Source organism: Ptychodera flava, chromosome 14, assembly GCF_041260155.1.
Source record: "Ptychodera flava strain L36383 chromosome 14, AS_Pfla_20210202, whole genome shotgun sequence".
In the NCBI taxonomy this organism is placed as follows: Eukaryota; Metazoa; Hemichordata; class Enteropneusta; family Ptychoderidae; genus Ptychodera; species Ptychodera flava.
In genome coordinates, this window is record NC_091941.1 from 10,096,546 (window position 1) to 10,124,206 (window position 27,661).

Sequence of the window (27,661 nt, forward strand, 5' to 3'; positions counted from 1 at the left end):
GAATCCTAACTTTGTAATGTTGAAACTAAAGTGTGGCTCCCCCTTTCATTTCTTTGTTCACTCCACTACTATTTGAATGATATCTGATGGGTTTTATGAGGATTAAGCATTTTATGTAAATGATACTCATATCAGCAGACTTTCAGCTCTTTTAACCATTTAAGCTGTGGAATACAAGACACTGAACACAACAGATGAAAAGTGGCCTAAAGGAATTTAGCAGAGTACATGCCCACAGAGAGGACACACATGATTGTTTAGTAGTCAAGAAACATGAACACACTATCAAGATGAAAGTCACATCTTGATAGCTCTGTGTTGCACAGTGAGACTTGCATGATGTTACAGCTATCATTACTGCAGCAATGTTTCAGACCAATCGGATTGTTGGAAATGTAGTTAAGGCCAGGAAGAATAATTAAATTGTTCCTCGGAATCACCATTCCTGCTTTAACCACTTTGGAAAATATTTTTCAAATTGTGGTAAATGTACAATTACATATCGCAACTCCTAGGGCATTTTTGTTTTCCATAATTTTAACGTTTTTTGTTTTCTTCTGGGAGCATGTGGAAATGATCAGAATTTGTGTCAACGCTGCCTGTGTATGTAATTCCTCTATTATTGTGGACAGTTTGTAAAATCTAGACTCAAAGTCATCATTAACGATGTAAATAATGGGAGATTTTGCTGGTTCATAAAAAAATTAAAAATTTTGCCACCCTTGTAGCTTTGTAAAAAATCCGAGGAACAACAATTTTTCTCTCTGGCCTTATGACTATGAAAAAGACGAGTGTTTTTTCATTAAACACAAAAGTAATTACAGCAGAACATGCATGTGGGACAAAATTGTTGGATTCTCAAAATGTTACAATTTTTTGCTGTTACTCATTTTGAGAAATTTTGAGAAACTAAAGGTTTCAATGAATTGTGTTTGTGAAATCAAAGGGGTCACTTTCTCATAGAATTAATAACAGAGAATTGCAGCAATTTTGAACTAAAAATATCAGTGAATGTGACATAATTTCTTTACTATCCCCAGAATTTTGTCATGATCTAAGTTTTTTTTGTTCATCAAGACAGAATACTTCAAAAGTTTCCTTCAGCAAAATATGAGCAAAAGTTTTGAAATTTTTTTTTGAAGTGATGTATCATCTAAAACTCTTGCAGGCAATATATTTCTCAAATCATATCATGAAAATAAATTGTTGATCAGAATGAAAAGAAAAGAAATACATCAGGACAAAAAATGATGCATCTCCCCTAAAAGTTTGTCAATATTAGTCCTGACCTGACTGAAGCACGTACTGTTGACTTTTTATCATTGTATACCAAAGTATCTGTACCACACTGTGTCTGGTTACAGAAATACTAAACCCTGGTTACTATAACAGAATAATATTAACTCAACATGAATATCATCAGACATTAGAAACTTTATTAGTAAATGTAAAACAGTGTCTGTCTCATGCCAATGAGTACCACTGTCAGCTTTGACTGATATCTGGGTGCAAGAGATGCTTTTACATGGCTGACTGTCCCAACTTCCATTATATTTGCACTGCAGACAATCTAAGGTGCCAGTTTTCTGAGGGCTATGCAAGTAGATAGATGTTTCCATTTTCTGATCCAAGTAGCAATAATTTATTCATTGGTAGAACGTCAAATGATGAAAGTATGCCCTTGAAGACCTCTGGATTCAGCTTATTGCAGTAAGATATCTGAAAAAAAAATGACACAAATGTATTGCTATAATCTTTCAGAAAATGCACAATCCATTGTATCAACAAAGTGTATTTCAAAACAACAATTGACTGAAAACTGAAAATTTGAATACTGTCTCATGGTACATGGGCATTGTGTGTTATGCTTAGATATTTCCTTATATGGCAACCTGCACAAAGTTTCCCAATTTGCATAATTAAGTGGGTATCCATGAATACATTAAATTACAGACAATAGACAGAAATGGGTATGAAAGAGAGTATCTGAATCTTACCTGGCCATCAAAGGCAGAATGGATGGCTAATCTATTGGATGTTGTGGCAGATATCACCTGGTTTTGATAAATATTCATGCAATGCACTGGTTCATTCATTCCTGATTATTGAAAGCAGAAACAACACAATTAAGGACCATAATAATAGACTGACAGCATTTGAATAATGGTCTTGCTTGGCGGACAATGGGTTTTCAATTTGCCCTTTCAGAAATCAATATTACAGCCAGTTGAAATATAACCATATACAGTCTTGACCTTGATGTCTTGAACAAATGATGGCAGGATGACTCACTGACAGAGTTTGAATAATGATTAAAAGCACAGGACAGGTCCGCTATGCGTGCTTCACTGAAATGATTTGTTTGCTTAAAATTATCTTTTGCACGACACACTGCATTTCAACAAAAAATTTGTACTCCAGTGTGTTATAATAATTATTTTGTTTACTTTATTTCTTGGATTTTTTAAATTTAATGCGTCAACAATACCATCTTTTATAAAATAATTTTATATTTTTCAAAAATATTTTTCTACTGTTTGGAAACCTCTATTTTTATTAGCATGACTATTTCAGTTTATTAGTCATATTCTTACCTCTCAGTATTGCCCTTTCAGAGCCATCTTCTCCCCAGACAGTCAAATGATTGATAGATGATGTAACAAACTGGTTGTTTTCGTAACCTTTGACCTAGACAAGCAAGTCATGTAGTAATGTCACCTTATTGAAATTAGCATGACTTCATGGAAATGACTGAAAATTAGTCACTTTGAAGTTAAAAAAAAAAACATGTTCAATCTTGCTGATATTGCAAATAGTGTAAGCAGTAACTGGAATCAATAAAAGTGAGCTATTTACAGAAATTGAGCCCTGATATTTGAGGATATCCTTATATAGTAGCTGGTACACAGCACTACTACCTGGCTATGAGCTCGATAAAAAGGTTGACACATACATGCTATAGCTATGATCACCTCATGAATATTAATCAGGGATGCCCATAATTGGCAAGGTAAATATTTACAGCTCACAGGGCAACATGCAGAAATGTAACTTGGTGTCCTTGGGTTTGATAAACAACATGTCCAGTAGTAGACTGTCGAATGACTTTTTTATTGTTTCAGCGTGGTGAAAGAAGACAAAGAAGGCTATCGGAGGGTTGTGTATTGTTTTCAACATTTACTCTTTACCAAATACGGTAGGGACCCTACTCTAAGGGCAGGTGTTAAAATTGACATGTCCTGTCTTCCACCAGTTTTGATAAATAGACGTTACACCGAAGGGTGGTGATAAGGTGCTTAAGAAGGTGCTTAAGAAGTTGCGAATTGTTGACGTAACCTTAAAATGTACAGTTGACGTAAATGACTTTTAATTTGACGCATCCTCTTCAATTATTTGCATGTCATTGAGTAGTCTTACACCCCAAATATGGTGCCGTTGTTATATTCATCATCTACAGATACTGAAGACAGAAATGTCTTTTCTGTGGACTTGGCACATATCAAATATTTCCTGATTTCCAGGAAACAGTTATCAATCAAATTGTGATAAAATTTTCAAACACAAGTTTAAGTTGGTTCTGTGTGACAGAAAACCTTGATTCTTCAACAATGTGACATAATTTCATGACTAGTTAATTGTCATATTGTTTTTTGCATATTCATTAATATTTGCATAATGGAAAAATTGTTGATGTTGATGTTTTTCTGATTTATTTCATACACTTAGAAGTCTGAAAAAGTTTAAATACATATTGAACATATTTGTGATCTGACATTTTTTACAATCCCTGACTGTATACATCAAAATTTAAAATTATGAAAACTGAGGAAAAACAATTTTGTCTCACAAATTTTAGTAATTTTGTCACCTCACCTGTAATACCTCCCCTTCATGTGCTTTCCAGCCCCCCAGCAATAAACCAGTCCTGATATCCACCAGAGACACAATTCCTGAAGAGAACCCAGCTGCTACAGTATTGCCACTTTTACTCACTGCTACACAACGAATTAGACCTAGAAAACCAATGAAGTTGACAAAATTCTTATTGTAATAAAAATTTGTTGACTTTATTACTTATTTTTTTTAATTTTTGTATTAATTTTCACTGAAATAGAATGTGAGTGACAGACTATTTTTATTATGTAATACTGAGAATAAAACAGACCATCGTGTTGCGAGGAGTAAATGTGATCAAGGCATGTGTATGATGCAATTGCCTAGTCATAGGTCATTCACCTTCATCCATTCATTTTTATTTTTAGCCTTGTGGTATTACTTGAGTGATTCAATGTTGAACTTTGAGGTACTTTTCAAGTTTTGGGTCAAGAAAAACATGTTTAAATGCAGACATGAAATCACATGTTAGCTGTGAAGTGGAATCTACAAATTTATCAATCTTTTCAATGCTTGATTGATTGATCTTTTGATCTCAAAATAAATGTTCTGAATATTTTATCCTAGAATATTGTCAGCTTCTTTCATTTTACAAATACCATACAAAGCACATGGGTAAGTTGTGTGAATTATATTGTTTTGCATTAGAAAATATTTCTCTCACATGCAATGAGTACCACACTGAAAAGTCATTTGGAAAAATTTACATGTGAATTGTATGAAGGTAAACACAGAGCGTGGCCATGTATGGGTATGGGACCTGAACATGATGTATTGTCACGCTATAAAAGAGTCTGATGCATCACGTATGGACTTTGATTCCATACATGGTTTTATTTTGTGTGTACAACTATCACCATAGACCTTCCATCTTTGAATCTCATCCAGTAGCATTTTTGGACCCTTACTAATACAGTGTTTATTTCTTACTGTGCGGATGTTGTTAAAATTTGCTGAACATGTACAGAGTGCAATCATTAGAACTTAAAATTAACATCAAAACTTGCCACAAATTAATTTCATCATATCCCTAAAAAGAGGACATCCACATGCTGTCTCCTGGTCAGTTGCATCAGCAAACAGAAGCAAACACATGTATGTGTACAAGACACTGCATTCTATATTATCCTGCAAAATTGCTGCCATGTAGAAAGCCATACATTACTGACACAGGTGCCGTAAGACCTACTTAGAATGCACATGTTAGACCACTGTTTTAGCTTATGGGACAACAAAGTTTTGATAATAGCTTGTAGCTATGAGATCATAATACAATCCTTTCACCTGATGAACTGTGAGTAACTTTGAGTTCTTGCTGGAGCTTTCCACATCTCAAATCGAGGACACGGAGACCAGCATCAACTGTGGCTGCCAGCAGTGATGTTGAGGGCGCCGGCATTGACGTCAGAACACTGACAGGATTACGTGACATGTGGAATTGCAACAAAGGCTTACCACTAAATGGATCCCAAACCTACAAGTCAAACACAAAGTACATTAATAAAAATATCTTTTCAGATAGATTTGTCTCTATTTACATGTGTTAGGCAAAACATTCCGCATTACAAAAACAACAGCATATTAATTATTTTGTTAAATTTCAATTCTATAATTCTATAAATCGGAAAGTTGGACGAGTCTGAAATTGAAGGTTCAACTCAAAAGGTTCCAAGGTTCGAAGGTGTCTGATGTCATGTATTATGGAACCTCATTACCTATTTTATGATTCTGCATAGTGTGTACATTGTGGTGTACTAGGTACCAGGTAATTTCTTGTGTAGTGCAAATGTATATTCATTGTTGATTTTCAAGGGAAAAGAGTAGAAACTTTTGACTACACAACAAGAAAATATCAATATTCTCCCTTGAGTATATTGAAATATGGCGTATTAGCCCTGCAAACTCATGTAGTTTTATTGTTGAAACATATGTGACAAATAAGAGTTAAATGAACTTTAGTCCAAACCAAACTCAGTTGTCAATAATAATGTTAGACATAACACATCTAAAAGGCTATTTTGAGAAATTGAACATTGAGCATCTTATCTTGTTTATGGGAATAATACAAGAAATTTAATTTTGCAGACAGAACAAAAAATAAAGGCAACAACATCAAAAGTTACAACTAACAGAGCTTTCAGTAATAATTGGTGACATAAATATCAAAATTATTCTATTTTGTGTTCAATTAGATGATTTGGTAACAGCAAAGATTGAGTTCCTTTAATTAAATCATCTCAATGAAAGGTGTGCAGGATTCCTGTACACCTATCATTGAATAATTTTTATGAGGACAGTTTTGAAATGAATTCGCATGACGAACATTATTGTTTGAGAAAATCTAACACTGTTGAATCACCGTCCTTCTATCACTAGTTTTGTCTACGTGACTTTGGGGATTACCAATCAGTATCCTGTACCCATCTTATCATGATATCAATGGTAGTTTTGGGTGGTTATTGCAGGGGGTAGGGGTGAATGGGTGAATATATGGGAACAAATTCCATTGACCAAGAAACTCTATACTTGACAATCTCATTTTAATTGAGAGATGTGCTAATAAGATGGTAAGAGAAAGTTGTCCAGACAGATTAAATCACTGTATGTTGCTCTGAGACTCTGAGACTTTACAGAAGCTGAACACTGCTTTTAGTTTACCATAGAATAACAGGTAATTCTTACACCTAGCTGTTCGGTTCAAGTTACATATGGAACAAAAGTTGCCATATATTAAGGTAGTATAGTATGCGGCTCAAAAGAATGAAAATTGGGGGTCGCAGAGCAAATTTTGGTACTGAAGAAACATTAATGTTTATTATTACACCTCACTCATTCAGCGTGCACAACCATTGGTTAAACACGAATCACGTGACATGCAGAGCTGTCACTGGCACTGTTAGATGATATTTTGATGCAAGTAAACAGCAAACAAATGAAAATGGCAACAAGGAATGCAATTTCTGTGTTCAGCGACTACCGTATGCAAGCAACAAATTTGGATACGCCACCGAGGAGATCGGCAAACTTTCAGCGGCAACCCTGGACTCGGCACTGACAAGTTACGCTGAGGTCTGGACTCAGAAAGGCGAACTGTACTCGAAGAAGTCTTTGTGTTTTTGTGTCGTTGCATGTTTGCTTATTCGGTGTAATAAAAATAATAACACATGAGAGCGAGGGCAATATCACGATTTATTGCCTGCCCAAGGGATGGTGGTCATGATTGAAATATTGATGATACCCGAGCCGTTATTTAACTGATATTTGAAATTCAAAATGGCTGCTATCCCTGTGTTAAGTCTATGGACAAAAATTAAACTTTTGATTTTTGAAAAACCAAGACGGCGAAAAAATTTCTTATGCCAAGAGCTTTAAAATGAGCCCCCAACAAAGTGGTGGTAAGAAAGGAATTATGAAAGTGTGAAAGTCTAAATATCTGTCCACAAGGCGCATTCTACCTCAAATCTATACAGTATCATAAAACACAGCCCCTGGAGAGAATCTTGCTACATTATAAGGTCTATGCATATAATTTTGAAACTTGCATTCAAATTTCTCTTTAACTTACATGCACAGTGTTGTCACATGATGCACAATAACGCATGGATTCAATGAAATTGACGCTGAAAACAGATTTCTTGTGAAGGCCATAGGTCCACTGACAGGACATTCTAGCACTGCCGTTACCATGGTTATGAAGTGACCATAATTTGACCGTTTTGTCCTTGCTGGCACTCATGAATGACGTCTCATTGTCCAGGACACACAGAGATTTTACAGTATTGCTGTGACCTGAAACAAACAAACAAACAAACAAGATTTAAATTTAACAGGAAAGTATATAAACACTGTGATAAATATGATTATTCAGAGAAACAAGAATGAAAGATACTGCCTGACAGCTATCTTATTTTCACGTTGTACAATTAATACTGACACACAATTCTGCTTCTTCTCAAATTTCTCACTGTAAATCACCGACAACCGATGCTATTTTTTAAAATTTACAACCAAAATAAACTGACTTGTATCACTGCTGAGATTAATAATTTAAATGCAATGAGAACCGAAGTTTAATACCAACTATTATTATCATTTTTATCTATCTTTCGCACTTGTCTTTTTTATTCCTTTTTCCATTCATTGAATTAACTTTGTTCCGTCACATATCTACATACCATAGGTTGCTAACTTTGGTTCATTCGTTTATCTTTTGGGTATCCTTCATCCTGTCACATTACTGCATGGCTTGCAAACTTCCATTCATTCATTTATTCGTTCATTCATTCATTCATTCACTCACTCGCCTATTCATTTGGCTATCACGATCACCCTTCATTGTGCCACCTACCTGTGTATGTTGCTAACTTTATCTGATGGATGTCAAAGCTGGTTGCCTGGTTACTTACTCCTGGAGGCAAGCAAAACAGACACATTGGAGCAACAACAGAAAATCCATTCATAATCCACAACCAACAACTGTTCATATTTCAAAATCATTCACCTGATCAATGTTTATACCAAATATATGAACGGGACTTCCATATTTCTGACTGATCCCCGCATGGCAGTTGATAAAATAGATACATGACATTGATTAATTCGAAAGCTTTACCAGCAAAACTGGAAGGTTTCCATTGGCGACAAGCAGGTTTCAGCCTTTTACCCCTACAACATTTTGATACAATTATTTCTTGTTGTTCTTGTCTTTGAAATCTACCAACAGCAGGCATTATTTGACACAATTTTACACAACTTAGAATAAGATATTAACCTAAATTGTAAGCATGGTAGTGCATGCCACAAAACTAAAGGTTTTAAATTTTCAAAAGCTTTCCCTACGGAAGCTCTAAACCATGCCCTTTCTTTATCAAGAATAAATATTAGGGGTCGCCATGGAAATTTGGTACAAGAGAAATAAATTATCGACACTTTACAGATATTTGACATTAAAAATGGCCACCATCCTTATGTCAACTCTATGGGCAAATTTATATTTTGATTTTCAAAAAAGACAAGATGGTGAAAAGTTCAGCTGCTCAAAAAGTTTCAAAATGAATTCACACAAGCAGCAGACCATTGAGGGTATTATAAAATTGGACGGTCTGATTATCTGTCCCTGACGACCATTCTGTCTCATCATTAAAAGTTCACTCAGCATACCAGTGAATCCTTCACACTCAATATATTGTACAGCCATCGGACATAATATTCTGGAGTCTTGAAATGCAATTCAATGCCGGTTCATGGATTTAGACACTGACTAGACAATAAAAGGTGTTGGCAAGTTGACATTTCTATATAGATTTCAGACTTACCAAGACAATGTTCCCAGTATATCAGCCAATTTCCATCCAGCGTTCGATCACTTTTACCTAGCTCATTGCTGAAATAGCAAACATGAGGCATAAATTACAATGTCATCATAGATCAAAACTGATCAATGATGCAGGCTCAAGAAAGACATCATCATTCATATTTTCATTTTCTTCTTTTTTGCAACAACAAATATAAATACGATCTTTTTTTATAAATGATGAAAAAAACAGTTGCTTGAATGCTATCTAACAAAATGTGGGAATGCAGAGATTACAATAGTTGATGCTAGAATATACCTTCTTGTCTTCAGATTATCCTCAGCTAGATTAGGCAGGAGTTGCTGTTGTCTCTGCTGTGGTTGCAGTTGTTGCTGCACCGCTAATTCAATTCTGTTGCCAACCATTGCAACATTGCTGCCAAACTGTCCACTTACGATGTCTTCTGATGGTGATACTGTTACAAATGACAAAAATTACAAACATATGGTGTGAACAACAATTACATGACTTAAAGACATCATGAAAAATAAAGTCACACAGATTTTAACATTTTAAGCTTTTTGCCTCATTTTTGAAAAACATAGATTAAAGGTATATAGTCACCTGTAATCTAAATATGCTCATATGTGGTCAAAGGGGCATTCCTTGGTACTCAAAATGCCCATGTGAGGGCGCTGTTTTTTAAAATCGGCTACCCGCTTAAAATGTGTGATTGGTAAGATTTTCTCTTTCCATGGTAACTGTGGCAAAATTGGAACAGCTGACAGTATACCTTTAATCCAACCAATTAAAACAATAGGGACAAAGATCTTGATTTTTTATTTACAACTCTTGAAAGACACCACTCAATCTGCCTGCAATATACCACATGCTTTATATATATGGTTGACGCATATTTTTGTGTTTATGCTGTTGCTCTGTATGTCTATTGCCTGTTGGTGAAGATTACATCCATGGCAAGGACTTGTATCAATGGTTGGTATAGTAAGATACCAAAATGAGAACTGAAAATGATACAGTCCCGGCAGAGAAATGTGAAACACAGGAAGCTGAGGCAAACAGGATATGCCACTCTACTGTGGTTGCAAAATCATGATATTAAAACCAGTTCACTTGATAATGGCTGACACACTAAACACACATAATGCAAACAATTGAAATCTCTAATAGAAACTGAACATTCTATGACGATGTTACAATAACAACAAACGATCAAGTTCAACACCTAATATAGTGGACTGCAACAGACATCAATGGCCGAACATTTAGATAAATATGTTGAATTCAAAATATCTAACAGCCACTGAACATTCTAATTGACAAAATGCTAGACTACACCATTTCAGAAACAGTACAAAGCTGACAACATTGTTTCTAGTATTACTATGCTCCTTTCGTTGCGTACTTCATTTGTAAAATATGATTGACTTGATTGTTTTTACAGGAATGTGTCAATGAGCTAGCCTACAAAGTACCATCAAGTTACTAAAATTACTGAGAATTATTGTTTATTTTAACAACTGAGACTCTATTTGTCATTATCTATCAAATCTATAAACAGTCATTTCAAGAAATTTTCAGTTAAGGTTCAACTTATAATGATTCATGTGTGTTCTGTCATTTTGCTTCAATTTCAAGTAGACTCCATTCAAGAACGGCATCATCTGTACTCATTCTGCTGTAAACCGAACGACATTCGGAATTTGGTAACTTTGGAAAATTTCAAAGATTGTATGATAGAAGTATGTCACAATATGGAAATGTGCATTTTGCTATCTTCATAAGTGCTAATAAACAATATAGACTAATGGCCATATATCATTCATATTTGGACTCGAACCAATATACAGGCAATGTAATACTTGTACTTCATGATTTTAACTACACAGTGAATCTAAAGTCGACAATTTTCTATGCACTACAGTGGTGTGCAGACACCTGACGCAAACACTCTGGGAAACTGTGCAAAACTGTTCTGTTATGAGAATTATGACAGTTATCAGGTGAGAAACAAACAGTATCACACAAAAGTAGTCCAGCTTGCTCACTGATGTGACAAACTCACAGAGGAGAGGTGCAATCACAACACAGCAAAACAAATGAAACAGAACATAGACTCCATTGCCAAGGCTGACGACTGTCAAACTGAATGTTTGGAAGATTTCTTGTGCTTCTAAATTTAAATTGACTTCAAAGTATTTATTTGTTATGTGAAAATTTTGAAATAGCTGACAGTGTGTATAAGTCTTGGTGTAATATATTGTAGAGTTTCCTTGTTCACATCAGTTTTTCATAATTGATTTGTCTCAGAGGCAGATAAGAATTGGTATTCTTTACCACATTACATGATAAATTGTAGAGAATTTGAACCAATTACACAGACAGACAGACACTTTTATCCTCCCATGAAAACCAGTTCAAAGTTCACTGTTTGTGTGTTTCTAATTCTCAGCAAAAACTACTGAAGCCATATACATGTACGTATACAGTAAAAATATGCAATATGGAGTTCAATGTTGCAAGAAGGAAATGAAATTTTACTATCAGGCAAATGGACAAGGGTTTACAGTTTTGTAACGACAAGTAGGAAAGGAAAAGGGGGAAAATCTTAAGGAAATGGGAAGATATCTAGAGGTTGTGCTGGGAAAACGAGATTTTCCTGAAAGCTTTTTAGGATATACCTGATGGTGGTTCAATGAACCATGATGTCTGTGTGGTCACTCGTGAATCTGTAAAGATTATTCAACAGATAGACAGACGGTAACTTGGAATGGTTGTGATGAGCTACACCCGTCAAAAAGTTAGAATTGACACCATCACATATGACACATTGAGAGTAAAAATTCCTGGTTATTGAATGTGAAAAAATGCTAACATCTAAATAAGCTCTTTTTGGTATTTATAAACATACCAAATATGAGCTAAAAACAACACACACAATATACAACCTATATGAATAGTGCCTATTGCCATGTACAATATAGATGAAAATATATGATCTTGATCAATCCTCTTGCATGAAAATTTAGCACATATGAGAGAGTTTTCAATGATAAGGTAAACCCCTTCCATAGAATGTTCTCCCTTTGTTCTATCATTCTTCAAAATAAAGACATCAAGTTGGTATAGAACTTGAAATTCATCCTTCAGATACAAATATCCCGCATCAATCTGTTGTGCTTTTTAAGAGTTGATATTGCTGAAGTCACTGCTTCTTCTCTCCCTCTCTAATATTTCCTCCCAACTCTCTGTCTATCTGTCTGTTGTCTCTCTCTCTCTCTCTCTCTCTCTCTCTCTCTCTCTCTCTCTTTGCAAAAGCAAAGATTTTCTCTCTATGAAAGCAATGACAACCAAGTACTAGACACTACACCCATACAAACAAACATTTCCTGACTTTCTAAGTGATAAATTGCCCTGTTCACTCACCATAACCAGTGTCGGCACTGTTACCAATGCTAGCATTACTTTCAACTTGACTCAGGTAACTTTCAGCAGCTGCCAGGGCACTTTCATAGGAACTTGACAATTTCCATATCAGGTCATGATTCAGCAAGATTTTCTCCACGTGAATACTGCCAAGAAAGATGACACAAGGGACACAATTCGTATAGCACTGTATCATTTGATTTGACACGGAAAAATCATTTTTAAAGGCAAAATACAATTTTAGTTCTGAATCATTGATTTCAAAGACAGATGTGGAGCTTTATACCAGTAAAATAAAGAGTAAGACTATTAAATAAATGATTTGACTGCAAGGTCCATCATGCTAGGGTGCACTCCATGATATACATTCAAACCACAAATCACCATTGATAAAGAAGGGTCATGTAGAGCGCCCTCAATCGATGGATTTCCAGTTTAGGGATTTATAGCTGGCACAAAATATCAGATTCCATATAACTGAGAGAAACAGTAGTTTCCATAGCAATGAACAGTGCACATTGAAAGTATTTATTTGATTTTGAGACTTCTAAAATTCAACATCATTACTGTGACAATCAATCAGGACACTGAAATCACTGAAAAGATTGCAAATCGATGTTACATCTATCTCTACAATATTTATTTACACATGGACTTACAAGTCTATGATTTAAAAGCAACTCAACTATTTGACACTTTCAACAAGTATTTTCAGATTCATTCTAAGAATCTCATTAACACCTAAACAATTTTTACACTGAGAATCTCACTGGAAATTGAGAATCTCAATTGACGACTGAGATTCTCATTGGACTATTGAGAATCTCAGTCGACGACTGAGAATCTAAATGAACAGTTGAGAATCTTAATGACAATTGGCTTTCATACTGTCAACAGTGTTGCAGCCAGGAATTTTAAACTAGGGGACACTATGTCCCACTACCATTTATTTTTGGGGACATTTTGCACATTTTGGGGACAACACGCATCATTTGTCAATCAAATTTTTTATTATGTTATTATAAATTAGTTTCACAAAACAAAATTCAAGCTACCAGCCGCGTCGCTATGCTTTAATTTGTAACAGTATACTGTATCTGCCTCTGATCAGAGCTTAGTCGGACTATAATCAAGTGCAGCATTTTAGTTACTTTTAATCAAAGCTTTGAAATTATGTGAATATGAGTCTAAAAATAATCATGCAAAACAATAACAGATATTATTTGTAGACTACATCCAATGAACACAGTCGACTCATGAGTGCGTCCATGGTGACCTGCAGTGCGCGAGAATGCAGGACAATGGGTTACGTTTTGGGACGTTGTTGCAAGGGTGAGTCCTGGCTGCAACAGTGCTGTCAGTGACTTTGAAACTCTCCCGTATCTTTATCAGCAATTTTCATTTTATTGTAAATTGTAAGTTATGCCAAAAAGACTGAGAAAATGTCATTTAGCTGTAACATACTTGCCAACTAGTCTGCAAAATGGAATGTAGGTTGTATACGCTAGTTTTTCAGTGAAAACACATCTCAGCTCTTCGAACGCAGCTTCAAGCGGAGTTCCTTGCTCCAAGCCATCAAACATATCTAAGTTTTTGAAAAAGAATAAGAGGCGGAAAATAACATGGTAATTTATGAAGTACCATGAACACCTGTGACTGCAAGAAAGCGTACCATTTTCAATAAATGAGATACCAGTATTCTGTACATTCCATGCCAAATTGTGACTTGAAATAGTAAAATAATAAAACAGCCAGATTGGACATCAGAAAATACTCATTTCCTGTACGTGTTGTCAGCGAATGGAACGCTTTACCTGATGAGGTTATTCTATCCAAGGATGTTAACACTTTCAAGAAGAATATCGACTCACACTTCCGTACCACTTCAAGACTATGACGGGATATTATTACCTTCGGATACTCAATCCCTAACTGAACTGAACTGAACTTACCTTTTCTGGCATTCATGTTGATGTGGTCTTCATCTCCTTTCATATCTTTCAGTCTCATTGGGGTTCCTACAGTGTAGGTGTTGGTCACACTATCCATTTGAATTTCACAGTACATGCTACTGTCGCTGTCCAGACTGCTCACAATGCTAGGTTGCCATTCAGCTTCACCTGAAACTAGAATGAGGAGAAAAAGAAGCTATTAACTGAAAACAAAAGCAACAGCGCTGTTCCAGCCAGGAGAAAATAAACATAAGCTTGATCTACTTATACTGCATAAACAGAGAGAGAGGTGAGGATATAATCAAACAATGATTATAAACTATTTTCAACATCAATTATATCTGCTGAGACTTATATTACTGAGTAATTTGGGTCCTGAATGCTGTAGAAACACCCATGGTGCCATGCTGTCTCCATGTGTTTTGATGTCTGAAAGCATGTATCTGCATGCATGTGTACAATTCACGTATTGCAAAACTTTCAATGAAGATTACTGAGATTGTTTTAAAGATTCAAAATTTATCAGATAGTAAGATAATGGTAACATTTGTTGTAAAATTTCATTTATGTCTGCAGAGATGGTTTCGATGTGGAATGAGTGCTAAATTGAGACACAGCACAACAGCCATTGCTGTATTCAATGGCACGCATACCACTTGTGGAAAGAAGCTAGCATTGAGTATGTGAAGGCCTTGCTCAAGACTATCTGAATACTTTTGCCTTAAACAGACTCAAATCAGCCATGTCCCATTTTCAGACTGTTTATCTGTCATCCCATTCACACTGTCCAGTTTGAAACAAGGCTTCACGCTCATAAAATTCAAATCACCTCTTGGTACTTGTCTGTCTTCCCTGGTGGGTGGACTTTCAACGGTAGCGACCTCTTTATCGGGATTGTGCACCACATCAAAGCAACAGAAAAAGTGTTGTAGAAGACTTGTCATGTTCTCCCTGGCCATCTCCCGTCCAATTCTCACTGAAATCAACGTCATGACATCAACCAGTTTGTAACACAGGACAGATCTGGCATGGCCCCCACCAGGAAAACTGATGTACTTGGACGCAACGATGCTGATCAATGGTTGTAAGATATTGGTGAAAAAATCCTACATGAGGAACAAAAAATGTACACTGTCAAATTATGTTTGACTATGAGGCATTCAGGTTAACATTTTATAAACACTAACAGTCGCACAGATATCTTTTTTGACGTAAAACAATAAAAGTTTATATTATCACTTCAACCTGGCAAACTTTTCGAAAAAGAAACATGAAATGTTTTACGGTATGGCTAATATTCCAGGAATGTTATGCGATGGTCGTTACTTTTGGTTTGTCACTAAATATAGCTGCACACACGCGACATCGAACACAACTGATTGAAATTCAGATACATTTGATTGGCTATTGTTGCAGATTGTAGTCTGAGCTATAAATAAGTGACTTTTAGTATCCACTGTAACTCTAGCAGGTTTTATTTTTGTCCTTCTGGCCAAAAATGTGGACAAATATTTTTTTTGCAAAGAAAATGACATCATTTGCGATCAGCGCTATTTTGTGCAGTGTAAACACAAGCAGCTCAATGTCAAAATCTTACCCTGATCTGTCTCATTAACATAGCGTCTGATATATACACCAGCATATATTTCAACAACACCATGGAAGCAATCATTCCAGCTTCTACTTTGGTATTGACCCTGGATTTTCCTGATAACACCTGACAGGAAAAAGTCAAAATTAGACATTCACATTGACAGTTTTGGTGTAGTCGAGATGTATGCTTTCATATTCACTAGTAAACACAAATACATTTACACTATGAAGGACGGCAATTTTTTCATATCTTTTGTGTTGATTACAGGGATCATTTTTTGCCCTTTTGATTATACGTAAATCTACAAACCTCACCCACACTTTATGCTTTGTTGTATTTGTCTGTTTAATTTAAAATTTCAATACATCTACAAAATCTTTTCACATTACTTGCAGAGCAGAAGTTTCATAAAGAGCTGGCGAAAATGACTGGTAACTCTTGCGATTTTGCCAGTTGATTCTCTTTTATAGGCAAAATGTTTTGTTACCTTCTTGATAGCTAGGAAATATATTACAAATTGTGCGACCAAACTATTCTGTGGATTTTTAGTAAACTATCATGTACAATCATCCAGTGTGTTTTGCCCGAATAAAAGAAAATAGTAATCGATTGTTACGGATGCCTCTATTGACTACAGCAATGGTTGGGCCATATGTGGTGACGTTTTTTTCTGCTAATAAAAACATGCATACTACCTCTGCCTCACAAATGTTGTTCAGAATGGCGGGAAAACAGCCAAAGAAACAGTTGCTAGGTGACGTGGCTCTTTGACCAAGGGATTACCCAGCGTAGCAAGGATCAAAGAGAAACACAAACATTTCCAATTTATTTCAACATTTTAGGGAAAAATAATACCGATTCAAGGCAGCTCACTAGCTATGTGTACGATACTGATTTTTATTTGGGGATTTTTGGATTGAGATCAGTCATGATCATGGTATACACTTTTGATTTGTGAAGGGACTTTCCAATTGAAAAGAGTTACCTCTGCAACTGTCTGGTGGGGTAAATGCAAATTGAAATTAATAGATGCAAATGTATAAAATGCTGTTAAGAGTGATTTTTTGCTCATTTTCTATGTTTTTTAGCCTTTAGCTGGGAGGGGTTACACCCCGCCTCCTGCACTCAACCCCCAACCGCTTTGTGGTCAGGCCAGCCGGTCAGCTGCTTACTATGTAGTTTTAGCCCTCTACTTCAAAACTTAGTGAAACCCTTGGCCTTGGAGTTTTCATGTACCAGTAGTGTTTGACAGAAAAAGCTACCGAGGGATTTCTCAACATAAACTGTAGCACTACTCACCACCTGTTTGATGAACGGTACATACTGATTCAATATGAATGGCAAGCCATAGCTGACGGCTATATCTGCCAGACACTGTAAAACTGGTAACGTGGCAGTATCTCCAGCTACAGCAACACTGTTATACATGTCATCAGGTTTATCTGCCATGGAAACAGGAGTCAAAGGTCATAGGTTAAATATCAAAATTGAAAAAAAAGTTCAATGACTATTCAGTGCTGAGCTTTGGGATAGCAATTTTTTTTATAATTGTACAGCACCTTGAGCACAACTTGTGGATATGTGCGCTATGATAAGAACCCATTATTATTATTTGCTTATTCAAAAATTTACACTGCTCTACGAATACACATTCATGTTTTGCAAAGATATTGCATGTATAAGTGCTTTACCTTGAAGTATCATGAGTTGTCCGGCTTCCATGTAACACAGTGTTAGGGCTCTCAGAAGTTGCTTGGAAAGATATTTAGCAGTCAGTATGGGTCCAAGACGTTGAGACAGCCACAGAATGGAATCCACAGCTACATCTGACAGACTCATTCCAAGCACCAATTTTGAACTGTCTTTCTCCATGGCCATGATGTTTTTCATGGCATCGAAAGAACTGGATGCCCCACCGCCTGCTTCCTTCTTCTTTACTGAACTGTCAATTTCAAATTTGGCTTCTCCTTTCACTTTGTCTGACCCATCCTCTTGATACGGCTTTGTTTCCACATCATTATCATCACCATCACTGTCTCCGGAGTAGCCATCTTGTTCTATTTCCACTGAATCCTGCCCTGTGTCATCCACACTCGTATTATCAAGACCTCCCCCTCCATCATGTTCAGTCAGTCTGTTTGTTAATTCTTCACTCCTCCAAACAGCAAGATCTTCTTCCTCATTCTGCATGAAGATGGAGACGCCCTCAGCGCTGCTCGTGTCGTCATCTTTAGTGAGGCTTGTTTTACCGACACTTCCGCTGTCATCGTCATCTTTACTAAAGCTGTGATCCAAGCTGCTGCTGTCGCTCTGTTTAATTTCCTCGCTCTCCTCATCTCTACTGTCAGACCCTCTTTCATCACTCTCTATGGCGCCAATATCTATAACATCTTCATCCTTATCATCTTTGTTGTCAGCAGCCTCTACTTTGGCATCATCATCATCATCAACGAGTGATTTCAATGCATCTTCACCGATGGAGATACATCTTGTCAACTGTCCCAGTCCTGATCCGTTTTCCTTTCCATTGAACATGGGACACACTTTCCTCCCCGCGGCAGCTTCCACCAGAAAATCCAGAATGTGGTTTAAGAATTCCCTGAGACCGATCCGTGTCAGGAGCTGGGAAAGGAAACTCTTATGGTACAGCAACAAGCAGACTGGAGATGTGTACTGGTCGTTGTCAAACAGGGTTTTCAATGCTGGCAAGATTTGCCGAATTGTGATGGCTGGGCCTAATCTTTGAGATACTTTGTTGAAGAGGTACAGCGATGCAAATGGGGCTGTGTCTACATCAGAAAATAAAGCGATGATGTGTGGCAGTAACAGTGATCTGCCTTCTTTATCCATGTCTTTAAGGAGCTTTGGTACGTGTTGTATTGCCAGGTGAATTTTAGCAATACTTCTCTCTTCTTTGGTTGTTCCTGTTAGCGGCTGTTGCAAATTGCACACAAAATTGTAGAGATTTGGGAAATACTCCGGAAATGGGAAAACTGATGAGTTGGGGTTCAGCAGCTGGGATGGAGAAGGCCCAGGTAGCTTTTCTCGTTTGGAAATCATCTCATGTGAAAAGTTCTCATCAGGAGGATTGCCAAGCCGCAGAATGTCTTCCAGGGCATACCGAATCGGTCTATGGATGAAAACGTGGATAGAACAAGGAACATCATCTGTATGAGAATATATGAATAATGGGATCTTTCTACACAAATTGTTTTTCCAATTCCCCCATCAATTATGCAACAAATTCAGAAATCATTAGTCTGTTTTGCAGTTTGGTATTAGAGACATTGTTTTTTTTGAAAACAAACAGAAAGTAATCAGGTTTCAAATTCATGGGAAAATTTCAGTGTGCATGATGGTGACACTTAAAGGGGTTCCGAAGTAAACTTGTGTCTTCTCGTCACCCGGTAAAATGGACGGCTGTTGATGTTAGAGTTTCATTTGGACATGTGCATTTTCCTGAGTTAATTGATCATTTTCGTGAGTCAATTGAAAGTTGTCTAATCACTCTATGGATCAAGAAATTTGAGCGATAAAATTTGATAATTTTTGCATGAGATTTTAACCTTGGACAAATGGTCCTGAAGAATCAGCTAACATGCCTACATGAAAATTTAAAGAAAAGTCAAAACAAAAAAAAACCCCAACATTTCATACTGCTACAGTAAAGATAATTACCTTGGCAACATATGGCTGTGGGTTTGACAGGTTTTATGAACAACTTGATATCTTTGCCACAAAGAGGCATGCGGGTTTTGCATCCGAAGTTTATCAGCCAATAGCATTTCAGCAACCAAGCAACCAAACACATAGATGTCCCTGGATATAAGACGTTGAGATGTATCTTCAGAAGGCCTCTGTAGAGAAACAAAACAACTAAATGTATTCTTTGGTATGAGACAAAAGTTTAAGAAAAGTGTTGTTTAATTGCTAAGAAATGATGTGTTGAATTTCTACAAAAAGAGCCCTCTTTGTAATTTCAAAATTTTTTACTACTGCACAGTTTATTTTAAAAATAAAAAGAAATTTTAATACATCGTCTAACATGTCATATAAAATTTACAGAATTTTTTCTTATCTTGGTGTAAAATTTTGTATATTTCGATGAAAATTTCAGACTCTGGTTCGTACCTTCTGCCACGGTCCAGAGGGACCCTGCTTTGCCTATCGCTCAGCTGGATAACTGTCCCATATAGGTATTGAGTAACTGCACTGATTAGGCAACAAGCCAAACAATGTAGGCATTTGCAGGGGCAAAATATCACTTTTAAAACAATCTTTGTAAAGCGTGTGTCATTTTCATCGATGAACTCTCTCACAAACAGGCAACATTTGAAGCAAGTTGAGTGCCTTTGGAATGGAGTTTGCAATCTACATAAATGTATAAGGAAGATATATATGTACCTTACTGTCAAATTTATCCTGAAATTTGCTGTGACATCTTATTTGTGGAAATAATCCTCAACAACTACACTTAAGGTAATATGCACCTCGAAAGTGAAAGACTTAAACTTTTGCTCAAACTTTCCTAAATGAAACTTTCGACCATTCTCTTACCAAAGCAAGAATAAAAATCAGGGGTCACCGTGCAAACTTTGGTACCAGAGAGACAAATAACTTGCGATTTCTCGATATTTGAAATTCAAAATGGCCGCCATCCCTGTGTTAACTCTATGGCAAAAAATAAAATTTTTGATTTTTGAAAAACTAAGACGGTGAAAACTTTTCTTTCGCCAAGAGCTTCAAAATGAGCCCCACAAGTGGTAGGTCAGAAGAAAATTGATAAAATTTCAAGGCCCGAATTTCTGTCCCCGAGGTGCGTTCTACCTTAAGGCAAGGAAGAAAGACCCCCCCTTTGTATACCAATCCTTTCACCCTATTCGTCCATGTAAAGTCCACTTTCACCATAGACAACAATAGGATTTGGCTAAACCATTGGAGTAAGAGGGGTATGGGTTAAAATAAATCCAAACAACTACTCCCTCACCTGTGTCTCTCGTTGTTGAGGCAACATCTTCAGATTTGTGGAGCAGAATTCATACAACAATTCCAGCTGGCTGAGTTGTTGCAAGGGATCGTATTTATCCGGCAATATTATACTCTGATGCTGTGGAAGATCCATCATGTGATCGGTGACAATAGTGGTCTCACTCCGAGGTTTGCTGTCATGGAAAACAGAGATTGTGGATTATCCTGATGTTTTGAGAATAAAAACTACCTGATGAATTTTCAAACAATCTGTAAAAAGTGAATTTGGAAGATGTACAACACTGGGGTGAGATATACTGAGGCTTTCACATTTTACAATGAAATGAATACACACACAAGACACATGGATGTCAGATGCAGACTGATCCCAAAGGCTCCTAATCCTATAAAAGGCAAATGGGAGCTTCAAAATCAAACAGCAGACAAATTCTCATATCTACATTTAATAGGTCTTTAATATTTTCAGACATCTCATGATTTCTGCAGAATGCTTACATGAAGAATGGCAGTCTTTTTTTCTTCTGTGCTATCATGTCACTGTCAGCTGATGTATTGCCATTTTCATACGATCCATCCTTTTTCATTCCTCCGTCAGTTTCTATTTCTTCCTCCGGCTGGAGTCGCATGCAAAGTAAGCGTTATTGCAGCTGTTATCATACAGCAAGCTTCTAACTCAAAGTTACAGAAAAATATTGACTGGAACCTATCAGATTTCATTCAGAATGAAAGTATATATTTTTTGGTAGATCATGTATCGAACCACCCATAGGCGATGCTATGCACAATCTTTTTTTTTTCTCGTATCTAATAATTTTATGCAGAGAAGGGTGCTGATGATTCTACAGAAGACAAACTGAACTCAGCTGCAGGCCGTCACTGTTGTTTCACTCCTGAAGAAATGCGAAACCAAACCAAGTAGCAGATTATATTACACATTTGTAGTCCAGCATTCTTGCCTTACCACTATAAACAGAAATAGGGGAGATTTTGTAAAAAAAATTGGACTTATGACTTCATATAAAAGACAATGTCCGGACCTGTCCTTGTATGTTATCAATATCATCCTGCCATTTTGGTAATCCTGTCTCTATGTCTTCATTTTCATCTTTGATTTGAATGTCTTCAGCTTGATTCAATGTAGTTGCCTGCAATGGAAAAGAAGTACGGAACTATTAACTGGCAACTCAAATATTCTTATCCATTGAAATATATATTTTTCGCAACTTTGACATTGAACTACTGGTACAGCCATCAGATAAATTACGCGGTATTATTCAATGTTACTGCTTATCAGAGAAAGATTAAGACATTTGTCTCCTGTTGGAACATCGTAGTTCTCATATCGCCCGTTGAGACTAATGTTTGTGTGGTTAGATATGTTTCTCATGTTTTGGCTGTTTGCTCCAACTTAGTTGGAATTTTTTTTACATCTAACTCCAGCAACATTTCCACAATTTGATGCATTGTGCCACAATATTCATATAAAATTGTTCAGTATTTAGTCTCACCTCTGCCCTTTGACCTGGCTGACTCATTGGTGCTGTCACACTGGCAGTGACTCTATGTCCATTGGTGTTGGATATTTCTGGAGCTTTTCTTGATGTGAATGTGGATTGAAAGATTTTCACAGGGTGGGGTTTATTGAATAGTTGCACAACACCATGTGTGGTTGGTCTTGTGTGCTGATCAACAAGTTGTAAACAAACATTCTTAGCCTTTAAAGCTGCAACACCACTCAGCTATGGGGGTAAAATGTGAGTAGCATTTTAGATGTTAAATTTCCGATTTACTCAATTTGTGGCACCATTTTACAAGTGGTGTAGCCACAAACTAAAGACGTCAAATCGCTGTACACAATACACAGTGCCATAATTACAAGGCGTCTGTTTTGTGTATGGCGATTTGATGCCATCAGTTTGTGGCTATACCACTTGTAAAATGATGCCCAATTTGTTGCCAAACAGTGATAACTATGGTACATTTTGAAGATCTGAAAATGATTTTGATGATTATTTCAACTGTAATTTTGATACTCAGGGAGAACAACAAAAAATTTCAATTTCAATTTCAAATTTAAATTTCAAAATTCTATTTCAATTTCAAATTTAAATTTCCATTTCTTCAATTTCAGAAATTGAAGGCACAAAATGTCTACATTATGCTAATTAGCATATTGTCACACAAAGTAATCTTTCAGAGATACAAGCTTTATTTTTTAGTGATTTTCTTATGTGCACTCTAAATAAGATTTTTCTAGAACGAAAGAGAATACATTTGGAAAACCGAATTACAAAAATTTGCTGTGGTTTGGCAACATTAAACAAAAGAACAGAAGTAATCATCATATAGGTTGATGTACAGAGTGATATTTCCATGGAGATATATAATGACAGTGTAATTATATACAAATTTGTCAATATTTTTTCAATCACTCTGAAGATTTTCTTCTTTCCAGAAAGCATGGATACACAGATGTGACCTCTCACCTTATAACCAAAGGTCAGGTCAATCCAATGATGCAACTGACTTGAGACATGGTCACTTTCAAGGACACTTCTGTGATGCTCAAGAAACTCCTTCACAGAGTTACACCATGGTGGAACCTCCAGATCTGGCAGATCCTGATGCAAGGATTCAAACACAGTCGGATCGGTGAAGAATTCTGGAATGCATTCCTCAGGTGTCCATTCCTGCATGCGTTGTATACTTGATGGATATTCATTGGGCACCCAGGCTGATCTTACATGGGCACACAGCACTTCTTTGGGAGTTCTCCTGGCAAAGTAAACATGATATGTGATATCTGACAATAATTCGGTGAAGTGATGTGGTATTGTACCACTGTATTTTTCCCTGGCAGCTTCATATGTGATGTCAAGCTGGTCTTCTCCCTTGTTCAGTCTGCATTTACTCTTGGTCAAATCTCTGTAGTTGGCAGTGGCCGATGAGAAATCTGTCACCCATGGCAGTATTGGATGGTGGTTGGGGTTGCCCCTGGTCCTTCCTGACAGGTCATTCAAATACATCAGGTAGTCATAGTTACTAATTTTACCCTGAACCCAACCTTGAACCTCATCAGAAAGCTCTCTCAATTTCTGTTCATCTTCTTCCTCCTTCTTATCATTCCTTTCTTTTTCTGTCTCTAGAGCTCGAGTCTGCATCCAATTTGGTCCACTAAGCTGCAGCCACAGTTTCTCATCCAGATGGAAGTCTCCCAGATTAATTTCTCCTACAACAACTCCCAGCTTGTGGCAATGTAACATTGATTGCAGCATTTGGTAGACAAGAAACAGTGGTTTTGCATGGGAGTTGGCCAATATGGCCGAGCTAAACGTAACTGCGTCATGAAGAGTGTGTTCTCGATAAGGATGAAAAATGTAGAAACTAGTTTTTGATTCCACAGCAAAGAGCGATGGTACCAAATTGGAATGATTTGAAACAGGTAACAGTTTCTTATGAGTTGAATCCAAGGTCACTTTAACACCTTGTGTCGTCTCTTCTACCAGTGAAATGACTTTACAACCATAAAGATTCTCAATCACTGACTTCAGGTTAGCCGGACTTCTCTGTGCAAATTACAACAGAAAATAAAATGTATTTCAGAGAAGAAGAACACAACATGACACTGAAAAAAAAGACACTTTATAATAAAACCAATAGCAAGTTCTGCTCAATACACATCCATTATGTTGAATATACTATTATACTATACATAAATCTGGATGTCTAAAGACTTTACTTCACAATTTGGCTTGTTTTTTTTTGTGATAAAGCAAGATAGATATACCGTATTGGTAAGAAGAAATTATAGTATTTGCATAATTTATTTCATAAATTGGAGAAAAAAGGACAGGCACTACTTGACTTTACTGGTAGTTGGATGACCATAGATAGTATCTGAAAAGTACCATCAGTGCAGTAAAGTTTATACCTTCTGTGATTCTGTCCCTCTTGCCCGGCTTTCTAACGTCTGATATTTCTTCTGTGCAGCTTCCCAGATGCTTCTGTAGTTTTCCTGTGCAATACTAGACATTGTCATCAAGAAATCTTGCTGGTCTGAATCGACAGCCGTTGACTGGAGTTTCTCACTGATAGTCTGATCAATGCTACGGGTTAAAATTGACTCAAAAAATTAGAACTGGAATCAGTGTAGAGCATTCACTGCTGCATTGTATTTGGCATTGACTGACCCTCTCTACTCAATGGTTTAGCCTAAAACCATTGTTTTTAAAGGTGAAGCTGGACCATTGCATCGCGCAAGAGGGTGAAGGGTTAAAATACCCTGACATTGGTACAGAGAGAGCATGAATCTCTTCTAGGTTGCTCTTTTGAAAATGGGAAAACTATATGCATGCTGCATGTATATCTTCAGAAATGAGACTAGTAAAATATTGCTATACACAGTAGTACATCCACATGGCATATAAAATGCGACAAACATGGGAACACCTGAATATAAAAACCCTGTACGTAACCTGTTCACCCAATTCCCTGTACAGAAGTCCACTTTAACCATTGATAACAATGGGCTTAGGCCAAACCATAGTGGTGAAAGCATTACATGTAATTCTTTTCCTGCCAAGTTCATATTTCACCATCAGGTCAAGTTGGTTAAAACTAGTGAGGAACATATGTCCCATTGGGTGCATTTTAACAAAATATTAAACATTTGAAGGCCCCTGAAATCACAGACACTGTAAACATGATTTTTATGGATTAAAACTGTCGGACAGACAAAGCCAAATGGGTGGAAATATCCATGGTTTTGACTCAATACTGCTTGTCACTGAGTTGGCTGATGGGGAAGTGATACTGTCTGGCAGGAAAAGGGTTAAACAAGCATTATATGGTGGCTACATCATGGGCATATACCACACAGATACACTTAAATGTTATACTGACAAACTCAGCTGACAAACTGAGGTATCATTTTTGACTTTTCATTTTTGACTAAGTCAGAAGATGCCTCTGTTCATATCACAATGAAAGCAAACGTTCACCTCACATGCCGTTCCACTTACCCATATGTCTCCCAGTGTTGTTTTGAAATTACTTGAATCACAACATGTCTCCAAGGGTATTCAGCCTTTCCAAGAGGTGGTTTATACTGAATAGTGTCTTCCACTGATATTGAAGTTGGGCTTGGACATTTTGCACCAGTTGATTTCATATGATGCAGCCAACTCTCTTCAACCTTAGCAAATTAACAAAACTAATTTATATACATACATACAAGCATGCATGCATGCATACATACATACTAAGACAGACACAGAGACAGACAGAGAGACAGACAGAGAGACAGACACACACACACACACTCACACACACATATATATATATATATATATATATATATATATATATATATATATTATATATATATATATATATATATATATATATATATATATATATATATATATATATATATATATATATATATATATATATATATATACTTCAAGACTAACCAAAATGATCGTACAGCTTTCAATTCTCTCTTTGTTTTGAAAGTATAGAGTATGATATTGTCAGTTAGCAGCTCCACAAAATCCGAGTGAGCCAGTCTGAGCCCCGCCCCCAACAAAACGAAATTGATGTGCGCATAACTTGAAATTAATATTCTTACCATATGACATGTATACCCTGGCGTTGTAAGTGCTTAAGAATGTTCACTCCTATTTACTGGACAACGGAGACGGAAACAGGTTATGTGTTTACACGATGTACTCACCAATGCAATAACTGATCTCTTTCCTCCGATTCCATCGATGTTCATTGATTGTAAACAGTTCGCGTCCAGCCCAAGCTCCTCTGATACTTTGGAAGAAACTTCCTCCATTTCTGCATCGATTGTGTTAAAATACTCTGTGATCTCTCAACGTCATTGTGATACTTCTAAACGATCATCTCTGCCTTGTAAGTTCCGGTCGCACAGGCTTTACAACTGCGAATGCGCGACAGTCACTTTGTTGTGGTGGGCGCCATTTTGTATTGAAAGGTACATGAAATGGGGGCGCTATTCAGTTCTGTGTTTTTTACGATAATATATATCCTGGATAAAATTTATTTCATTTCAGATAAGGAGATTTGAGGCCGATATGGCCATATTCTATCCGCCGGCAATTTGTTGTTACACTATAATGCGAAGAGAAAATCAAAGAATTTAGAAATATGAAGAAAGGCGGAACTTCGGAAACAAATTTTACTGGGTCGCGAAATGATCCTTCCTACGCTGAACACTGCCATCTATTGATCTTGCCAGCGGCGTCTTTTGTTTTTACAGATTTTTCTCCGTCCCGCACAATCTAGTTGACTGTTTTCTTCTACCAACTAAAATTTTATTAGGAAGTTGATGAGACTTGTTTTCATTTCATCTCACACCAATGAAATATTAGCGCTATATTTTTACTTCCCCTAGCCTCAAATTTGCTTTGAACTGAACCTGTTTCATCGTGCCATATCAAATATTTAATTTTGAAATTCAC

At 36.6% G+C, this 27,661-nt stretch overlaps 2 protein-coding genes across 3 annotated transcripts in view; one reads left to right on the top strand and one right to left on the bottom strand.

Annotated features, from left to right (window-relative positions):
• The window catches only part of LOC139149277 (delta-like protein 1), a 61,401-nt gene that overhangs the window by 18,942 nt on the left and 14,798 nt on the right, over positions 1-27,661 (top strand). The window lies entirely within an intron of this gene.
• On the bottom strand, positions 1,086-27,180 carry LOC139149272 (WD repeat-containing protein 81-like). 2 transcript variants are annotated; one of them, XM_070720916.1, is made up of 26 exons: positions 26,908-27,180; positions 26,192-26,364; positions 25,102-25,276; positions 23,657-24,736; positions 22,679-22,909; positions 22,208-22,315; positions 21,666-21,784; positions 21,169-21,343; positions 19,860-20,038; positions 17,873-19,311; positions 17,481-17,623; positions 16,185-16,304; positions 15,417-15,693; positions 14,588-14,761; positions 14,100-14,220; positions 12,636-12,781; positions 11,891-11,938; positions 9,507-9,663; positions 9,210-9,277; positions 8,243-8,302; positions 7,460-7,683; positions 5,179-5,368; positions 3,874-4,013; positions 2,595-2,688; positions 1,998-2,098; positions 1,086-1,719 (listed from the first exon to the last, which is right to left on the bottom strand). In XM_070720916.1, exons 1-26 carry the CDS (start codon positions 27,013-27,015, stop codon positions 1,594-1,596), a joined length of 5,976 nt encoding a protein of 1,991 aa, XP_070577017.1. In that variant the 5' UTR covers positions 27,016-27,180; the 3' UTR covers positions 1,086-1,593. The 2 variants fall into 2 exon arrangements, with proteins under 2 accessions (XP_070577017.1, XP_070577018.1); XM_070720917.1 differs by lacking the exon at positions 11,891-11,938.

Coding starts and splice junctions, on each gene's coding strand:
- LOC139149272 (XM_070720916.1), bottom strand. CDS start 27,015: ATGGAGGAAGTTTCTTCCAAAGTATCAGAGGAGCTTGGGCTGGACGCG. Junction 19,312..19,859: donor CACAGCCATATGTTGCCAAG/GTAATTATCTTT, acceptor TTTCATCCATAG/ACCGATTCGGTATGCCCTGG. Junction 8,303..9,209: donor ATACTGGGAACATTGTCTTG/GTAAGTCTGAAA, acceptor GCTTGCCTCCAG/GAGTAAGTAACCAGGCAACC.